The 9,321-nt window shown below is 48.8% G+C and overlaps 1 protein-coding gene across 1 annotated transcript in view; it reads left to right on the forward strand.

The window, feature by feature from the left end:
- The window catches only part of TOM1 (target of myb1 membrane trafficking protein), a 117,482-nt gene extending 109,470 nt beyond the window's left edge, over window positions 1-8,012 (forward strand). The window contains exons 12-15 of the mRNA XM_075573706.1: window positions 76-151; window positions 1,620-1,679; window positions 2,500-2,542; window positions 5,532-8,012. Coding sequence (XP_075429821.1) covers window positions 76-151; window positions 1,620-1,679; window positions 2,500-2,542; window positions 5,532-5,677 — 325 coding nt within the window. The 3' untranslated portion in view covers window positions 5,678-8,012. The remainder of the gene's footprint in view (window positions 1-75; window positions 152-1,619; window positions 1,680-2,499; window positions 2,543-5,531) is intronic.
- Window positions 8,013-9,321: the final 1,309 nt, after the last annotated feature.

Genomic DNA, 9,321 nt, shown 5'->3' on the forward strand with positions numbered 1-9,321 from the left:
TCTCTCGCTTCCTTTTTCTCGTGTCTCTCTCTCTCTTTCTCGTGTCTCTATCTCTCTTTCTCGTGTCTCTCTCAGTGTAAAGTATGAGGAGCCGCAGACTACAGATGGGCTGGCAGTGGCGCTGGACACCAGGCAGCAGAACACCGGAGCTGTAAGTGACTGGACCAATGGTAGCTTAAGTCACGGACTCTGTATATAGGGCACTAACCTCCTGGGCCACCAGTATTTGTATACACCTTATGAGCCCACCTAATGCTGAAGGTGTCAGGCTGTAGACATTTTTGCTAAGCTGTGCTTTACCATTAGACGCCTTGCAGAGCTGGAAGACACGTCATTGCCTGTCCACTTTAATGGGCTGTTATGTGTCTTCATGCGCCGGAAAGTTTCTTCTGTAAGTGTGGCCCTTACTCCTAGATGGGTGAGTCTCTTCATCCAAAACAGTGATCCCTTTAACTATCCACTCCCAAAACAGTAAGGCTTCACACAGCGACACCTACGGGAATAAGCCATGAAGTCCTAGACGTGAGCGACTGTGCTATTCTGCCTTAGCGGCTGCATACTATGTATAGAGGTACTGACCCCCCCAAACCGTCCGCGTGCTCTGTGTACGGTGATTCACAAAGATGTGTAGTTACAAATGTCAGAGATGGATTCTCTTTTCTATTGTTGATTATGAATCAATTCCCTATCTGGATGCCAACAATCAATTCCCTATCTGGATGCCAACAATCAATTCCCTATCTGGATGCCAACAATCAATTCCCTATCTGGATGCCAACGTACCCAGCACACTAGGGGTTTGTGCCAGGTGTCAGCAGGAGTCCGTCCACGGAAACATAGTCACAAGGCTCGACAGTAAATAATCCGTGCTGCTTCTTTCTCCGTTTACCATGTATTGCGGCTCTAAAAGCGCAGGGAACGGCAGGATGGAAGGTCTGTTACAAAGAAATGTAGGAAAAGCAATCACACTTGGGTATACACCATTCGTTGCTACAGTACGTGATTTTCATCGTATTAGTCATGCGTATAGGGCCACACCCCTACTCAATGTTATCAATTCAATAGTTCACTAGAGTATTCCCATTAAAGTAGATTTTTTTCTGTTGTAAAATAATTGTCCTGTTTTTGTGCCAAGTCTTCTCATTGTGTGGTCCAACCACAATATATTGCCCATCTTGACCTGGCTTTACTAGCTTCCCAGCCGTGATCTATCCTTATTGTCCTTGTTTTGCTTTCCAATGTCCTACTGCAGGAGTGGCCAACTCCAGTGCTCAAGGGCCTCCAACAGGTCAGGTATAAGGATATCCCTGCTTCAGCACAGGGATTGAGCCACCTGTGCTGAAGCAGGGATATCCTTAAAACCTGACCTGTTGGTGGCCCTTGAAGACTGGAGTTGGTCTGTTAGAATGTATTTCAGTAGGTCAGGAGTGGCCAAGTACTCTGAAAAAGTTAGAAAAAGAGTGAAAGCTCTTCTGCACCTGTAAATAACGAATCCCGAGCTAAAGCAATCACTACAATAATAAAGAATAGCAGCAGAGGTATATGTATGTAAGGTGCTTCATTACGTGCTCAGTTACTGCTCTCCTACCCACAACAAACACGTGTTTCTCTCCCGTCAGATTCCTGCCACCCAGACCAACTTCATGGATGACATTGAGAAGTGGCTGTCTGCTGACACGGTGAGGCATGGAATGGAAGAGGAGGGGAATGCCTGGGAGAAAGGAGGAACATGGCAGAGAATGGGGGGAGAGGGTTGCTCCCACATGGAGAGGGGGGGGCTCCCACACCAGCATGAGAATGGAATTGATAAATTTCAGTGGTACTAACAGATTTTCATAAGGGAGACCACACATCAACCTTTTGGTATCATATTGGTGCTTGGTGTCGGTGCGTCAAGGTCATTTTGGGGACCATCCACGCCTCTGGCTGCCACAGGTACCCAAAGGAAAGGAACACTCGCGTTACTGTGAAGATCTGCCACGGGGTCCACGTAAAACCACATCCTAATCCGAGGGGGGGGGGGGGATTTAATAGGATATGAAAACCAGAAAGAGTGGTGGTCTTCTAACCATCACAGACAAGCCATTAAACAGGTCTAATATCGAAGCGGTGATCCCTTTTCTTTCCGCTTTTGATGCCACGTTTGTGCGACACGCAAGAGAGTTAACAAGGCGCTTACAACCGCGCCAGGTTCAATAAAGTAATAAATACGTCGGTACAGACGCAGCTCTCCGAAGATTAACAGGTGTAAGCGTTCCCACCTGCACCACCTTTTCCTGTTCTTACAGTAAAATAATCGAATCCTTTTTAAAAGGGATTATTGAAATAATTACTTTATTTCAAATAGCGCTATTCTCCCAATGGGACTCAAAGCTCCACAATTACAGTATTATGCACTTGTGACTCCTCTAGTGGCACTTTGCATTCCCTCCCACGCACTTAACCAGTTCTAAAACGCGTTGGCGAGCACTGACTTGTGTTTCTCTCTCCCCCGCACAGGGTGAAGAGGCAGAGGGGGAGGATGACGGTGTTACAAGTGAAGGTGAGTTTGGAAAACTCCAGCACCTTTTCTTTGGCTCCGAAAGATGACCGTGGAGTGTAGTGTGCAGCGCCGTAAATTAGCAGTGCTGGGCCTGCTTTCAAGAAATTAAGTCCCTTTAAAACTTCAGGATAAACATCTTGTTTCCGACAGATATATGCAATATTTATTCTTTAATATATTTATATCTTTATTTGTGTAACTACAGTGTACTCTGCCCTGTACAAAAGAGACAGTACAGGGAATTATAATACAATAAGTGCACCAAACAAAATCAGGCAATAGGAAACAAAATCCCTGCCCTGAAGAGCTTACAATCTAAGTGGTATGTTGGGAGAGTCACAGAGACAGCAGGTGAGGGAATAAGTGCTGTAGATGGCAGTGCTTGGGCACAATGGTTGGCAGGTGGGACTGTGGGTGTGGGACAGTAGCCAGGCGGTTAATCTATTGAAATGCTTCATTTAAGAGGCGAGTTTTAAGGTTTTATTTAAAGGTGGGGAGAGAAGCTTGGTGTATACCGAGTGTGAGTGAGTCCCACAGGTAAGGGGCAGTGAGGATAAAGGTTTAAGGTGAGAGAGAGCAATAGAGGGGAAAGGAGGGGGGGGGGGAGAGGTGACAGTTATGGGCAGAGTGCAGGGGGCTTACCGAGAGATCAAAGCTGATATGTAGGGAGGAGCAGATGAGTGGAGAGCCTTACAGGTAGGGAGGAGAACTTTGTAGGTGATCTGAAACTTGAGAGGGATTTACAGTATAGAGGACAGGAGAAGAGACTGTTTTTGGAGAAAGTGAAATTATTCTAGCAGCTGAGTTTTGGATCGATTGCGAAGGGGAAAGTTGTGCGAAAGGGAGATCTATTAGCCATATGTTACAATAATCCAGATGGGAGAGGAAAGGGTATACATTAGAGTTTTTGCAGTACATTGACAGGTTAAGGCGGATCTTTGCAATATTACGAAGGAAGAAGCATCACATTTTAGCTTAGCCGTGACTGGAGAAGGAAATGGAGGAGTCAAATGTCACTGGTAGGCAACATGCTCTGGTTACAGGAGAGAAGGTAGTAACATTTACTATGATGGAAAAAGGGGGTATGAGGCCGGGTTTAGGGGGAAATTGAGGAGCTCTGTTTTAGACATTAAGTTATAAGGCGGCAGAGATCCACAAAAGAAACAGAACGTGCCTTTTCAAAGCAAAACGTAATAGCAAATGTGGGAGAGGGGTTGGTAGTGTGGTACCTTTCATTTGACAAAGGTGGTCTTTGAATGGTAGTGGGGCTTGTTAACCCTTTATGTGCCAGGGGGATCTGCAACACATTTCTTCTACTATTAGCCCACCCTGTGTTTGTTGGAGGCAAATAAAGATAAGGGGAGGTGAATAAGGCTGCGTCCAGGGCGCTGACCCGTGCTGAGGCGCGCTGACGCTTCCCAGTGAGCCCCTGCAGCCGCAATGAGAGCGGCTTTAGCAGGGGCTCGCGCACGCTTCCGCAAGCGTGCAGAAGCGTAGGTCTTTTTCAAAAGAGAGATTTTCGCACTCACGGGAGCGCAGGGCCGGTCATGTGAGCGGTTCGCCCAATGAGGGAGAACCAGCTCCGTGACGTCACAGGCACCCCCCTTCCCCCCCGACACGCCCCATGGACGGCGCGCGGACCAAGGCCAGGGAAAGCACCCGCTTTCCCTCAGCCTCCGCGCGCCTCCGCACGGCTGCAGTCCTATGTACGCAGCCTAAAGGAACAAGGCAGGGTTGTCCCCGCTCCCCACTGTTTGCTAAGGCCTTCAATTTTTGGTAACAATACAAATATAGAAATAAACCTGGCGCATAAATGTGATAATCAAATATGTGAAATAAACCATTGATGTGTAAAGTCCATAAAGGATATGGTGGTGACTGGAGTGAAAAGAGTCTTTTCTGCTGAATGATGATAGATTAGAATAGAAAATGGACTCAGTCCTCAATACACGTTGTAAAGTTCCTCCTCACAGCAGCTACTGTCCTGTTCAATAAGACATAAAACAGGGACACAACATTGCGCAGAATTGTTTTAAGCAATGAAGCCCTCTAGTGTAAATGTCCAAAAGAATGCCCACTTACTAGAAGCAGGAAGGCAGCATGCGGTGGAGAGAAACTGTATGTTGGGTCTTCCAGATCCAATCGTTTTCAGGGTAACACCAACCCCACGTGATGTCCCTGATTCGGATGGATATTAAAGGAAAGGCCTCCTTCTCAGAGAAAATGTTTTCTGAATATGTCTCAGAACTCCTGTGCTTGGATCTCCGTAACCGGGGATATAAAGAGAGAAAGGATTGCGCAATATCGTTGACACTTTAATGACACATCCTAACTAAAACAGAAACATACTCACATTAGATCTGTGAGTTAAAAACAGTATAGAAGTGCCCGACCCGGCTAAACACCAGTACACAGTCTCTGGCAGTCCTGACAGCACCGCGTGTAACCCGCAGCGGCCGTTACTCGAACACTTCATGCTGTGTATACCTCGGAATACCCACGTCATGCCGCGGGATTTCTTCCAACCGTAGCGCCTTTAGACACGCGTGCAGAAATTGTATTTTAGTGTTCTAGTTTTTAAACACCTGAAATTGACACAGTAGCACAGTACTGTACACATTACAATTCATTCATTTCGTTGCATTTCATTGCACACAAAGAAACAGAATCCATGAAATTCAAACAAAGCAACCGCGATAAACACATGTGCCTGGGGCGGTTGGCCGCGTGGAATACAGCAGCGCACACGAAAACGGCTCCGTGATTTGTTCGAATAACGGCCGCTGCATCTGTTTATGTATATGATCTGGTTTGTGCTTGGTTCTTTGTAAGTGTTTATACTTCTTTATTTTGAGTTGAATTTTTCTTGTGTTAAGAATATATGTTCTGTAATATATGTTCTGTTTTCGTGTTGTCTCTCTGGTGGTAATTTCCGCGTGGACACGTCTGTTCACATAATGTGATCTCTCGTTTCATCTCCCTGCTGCAGAGTTTGATAAGTTCCTGGAGGAGCGAGCTAAAGCTGCCGATCAACTCCCTCCTTTACCGACCCCACCAACGGAGACCCCCAGGGCAGCTCCCAGCACACAGCGGAGCAAGAAGGAGAAAGAGGAAGATGCCCTTTTTGCCTTGTGAGTCCCTCGTGTCTCGCCCGGTGGGGTGCTTGCGAGAGTGAGGGAGACATCTTGTACACTCACATATCGCTCGCTGTTCTATACAGGAGTTTACTGGTGCAAGATTCCCCTTCTTAAACAAAGACAAGCTTTCCCTATGGTATGAGTATCTGCTCACATCTGGATTCCACTTCTCACACCCGTCCATGGAGCTGTAAAAATTGTTGTGCTGTTGCTTGCAACAAAGTGAAGTGTTTCCTGGTGCTACAAAGTCTGTCAGCCAGTGCTGAGACATATCTGCGTTTTCCCTGGTACCTCTTAGCCTTGCCTGTTTTTAGTATCTTAACGCCGGACAGCAAGGCTCCTCTGTCTTTTAAAAGGTCTCTCTGTCAGGATTCCACTACTAACACCGGCTGAGCACCTTTCCTAAATGTCAGGCTAAAATAACAGGCGCTGGGTGAAGCGATTTCTTAGCACTACAAGACCCTGTCTGTCTGAAGATGCAACTTTCAACACCAGCTGAACATCACCACCATCACCACCATTATCACAGAGCTTGCGTAAGGATCCCACGGCTAACACCAAGCATACAACTTTTGTGTTTAAGAATAACTCACAATAGGTTTAAGTTTGTATTAGTAAGACATGAGAGACTCCACTCTGAGTATTAAAAGGTTGGCGAACATGGAGGAGTTGAGGTCCATTAGAGAGAATACAGCTGATAATTACTTCAGGCAGGATGATGTAAGCGTTGCCTATTACCAGAAGTGCCTTGTTGCTATTGTCTCTCGCTTGTGACAGTGTAAGTTAACTGTTCTAGTGCCTGGTGGACCAACAACTCGGCGCTTCTTCCTCTCTGGCAACAAAAGGGTTAATGATGCACTACATAAGGACATCTGCTGGGTACAGGAATAGTATACCCTGGGAACTGTATTGTTAAATGTGTGTGGGCTCTGGTGGGCTAAGTATTCAAAAAGTAGTGGGGTGGGGGGGGTTGGGGGAATATGAAGTGTTGAATCACCCCAATCACAGGTCCCTCTTTGCCAATCAGCAGCAGCGACTTGTATTGATCACAGTTAAGGAATCTGCCACTGGGCCAAATCATTATCTGCAGCCATTTTAAGCTCCCAAAATGATGGTAAATCAGAATATCTTTTGGGGGAGGAGTGCTGCTAGTGGTGGCCAGAAATGGTGCCTGGTTCAAACTGGGTACAATGAAATATTGATGGCACAGCAGAGATTTCCGGGTAGATATAGACCCTGTTCCCTTCCCGTGGAAACCCGCACTACTGCTTCCTGTCTGGCGCATGGCTCTGCATTTGTGTCTTAACGTGTTATTAAACGCCCAGCGCTGTCCTCACACACGTGCACACCCAGACACTGCCCCCACGCAGGAGAAAGGGTTCATGTCGGCTCTCACTATTTGCGAGTCTTGCTGATTTTGGGGTCGGTGTCACTGATGTTTACCAGCCGCCTCTCACAGACTTGGATGGAGTCTCACTCCTCTAAACCAGCACTATTTTTCCAATGAAATGCCTTTTTTTTTTTTGGTTCATATCCTCCCAAATCTCTGTGATGTTTGGCCCAAGTGATTTGCCCCTCTGCTTTCATTCTTAATCACAAGACCCCGTTACCGAGGTTAGTAATTCCAATGACTTGTTTAACAATAAATGGTACCATGATTTCATTTCACCATGTTGGGTTCGAATTCACAGGTGGGTATTTACTAAACAAGAGGCAGAAAGAAGCCCCTGTTTATATCGGCGCGTACCTGGTGAACTGGGCTGTCTGGGTTATATTTGTCTCTTTCTGGGATATATATTTGACCTTTGTATATTGCACAAGTGTTGGGGGCTTTTTCATATCAATTAACCCTTTGCAACTACACGGCTAGCAATGCCAACCCACAAAACACACACAGTCTCCCACCCCACTATACAAACAGTTCCCCCCCCCCCTACAACACACATACACACAGCCCCCTTAAAAAACAGTCTCCTACCCCACAACACACACACACACACACACACAGAGTCTCTTCTCCCCCTTCCCCCCACAAAACATGCATTTATATCCCGGATTTCCTTATTTTAGCGTGAGCACGCCTTTTTTAACCTTTGCAGTTACTTACACCTATTAAGTTAGTATTTTGCAACAGACCTTTATCATACTTTTATACTGTCTCTTTCAATTCTGCTGCAAATGATTAATCATGAACATTGCAGCCTGTTCTCCTTCGGTACAATGGGGTCTCTGGTGGTTTCGAGCTGCTGGGGGATTCTGACATTAGAAGGTTGGGCAGAATTTTTATAGCTGATTTATGTATGAAACTAAATAAACTTTCTGTGAAACAGTCACTATTTCTCTGTTATCCTAACCCCCAACAAGACACGGGCAGCGAGAGAGAGAGAGGGCGACACTGACACGGGCAGCGAGAGAGGGCGACACTGACACGGGCAGCGAGAGAGGGAAACACTGACACGGGCAGCGAGAGAGGGCGACACTGACACGGGCAGCGAGAGAGGGCGACACTGACATGGGCAGCGAGAGGGCGACACTGACACGGGCAGCGAGAGTGAGACACTGACACGGGCAGCGAGAGAGGGCGACACTGACACGGGCAGCGAGAGAGGGGGCGACACTGACACGGGTAGCGAGAGAGGGGGCGACACTGACACGGGCAGCGAGAGAGAGGAGGCGACACTGACACGGGCAGCGAGAGAGGGTGACGGGCAGCGAGAGAGGGTGACACTGACACGGGCAGCGAGAGAGAGAGGGCGACACTGCCACGGGCAGCGAGAGGGCAACACTGACACGGGCAGCGAGAGAGGGCGTCGCTTACACGGGCAGCGAGAGAGGGCGACACTGACAAGGGCAGGGAGAGGGCGTCACTGACATGGGCAGCAAGAGAGGGCGACACGGGCAGCGAGAGAGAGTGACACGGGCAGCGAGAGAGAGGGCGACACTGACACGGGCAGCGAGAGAGAGAAGGCGACACTGACACGGGCAGCGAGAGAGAGAAGGCGACACTGACACGGGCAGCGAGAGAAGGTGACACGGGCAGCGAGAGAGGGCGACACTGACACGGGCAGCGAGAGAGAGAAGGCGACACTGACACGGGCAGCGAGAGAGAGAAGGCGACACTGACACGGGCAGCGAGAGAAGGTGACACGGGCAGCGAGAGAGAGGGCCACAGTGACACGGGCAGCGAGAGTGAGACACTGACACGGGCAGCGAGAGAGGGCGACACTGACACGGGCAGCGAGAGAGGGGGCGACACTGACACGGGTAGCGAGAGAGGGGGCGACACTGACACGGGCAGCGAGAGAGAGGAGGCGACACTGACACGGGCAGCGAGAGAGGGTGACGGGCAGCGAGAGAGGTTGACACTGACACGGGCAGCGAGAGAGAGAGGGCGACACTGCCACGGGCAGCGAGAGGGCAACACTGACACGGGCAGCGAGAGAGGGCGTCGCTTACACGGGCAGCGAGAGAGGGCGACACTGACAAGGGCAGGGAGAGGGCGTCACTGACATGGGCAGCGAGAGAGGGCGACACACGGGCAGCGAGAGAGAGTGACACGGGCAGCGAGAGAGAGGGCGACACTGACACGGGCAGCGAGAGAGAGAAGGCGACACTGACACGGGCAGCGAGAGAGAGAAGGCG

The sequence above is a fragment of the Ascaphus truei genome, chromosome 17 (genome assembly GCF_040206685.1).
Source record: "Ascaphus truei isolate aAscTru1 chromosome 17, aAscTru1.hap1, whole genome shotgun sequence".
Lineage (NCBI taxonomy): Eukaryota > Metazoa > Chordata > Amphibia > Anura > Ascaphidae > Ascaphus > Ascaphus truei.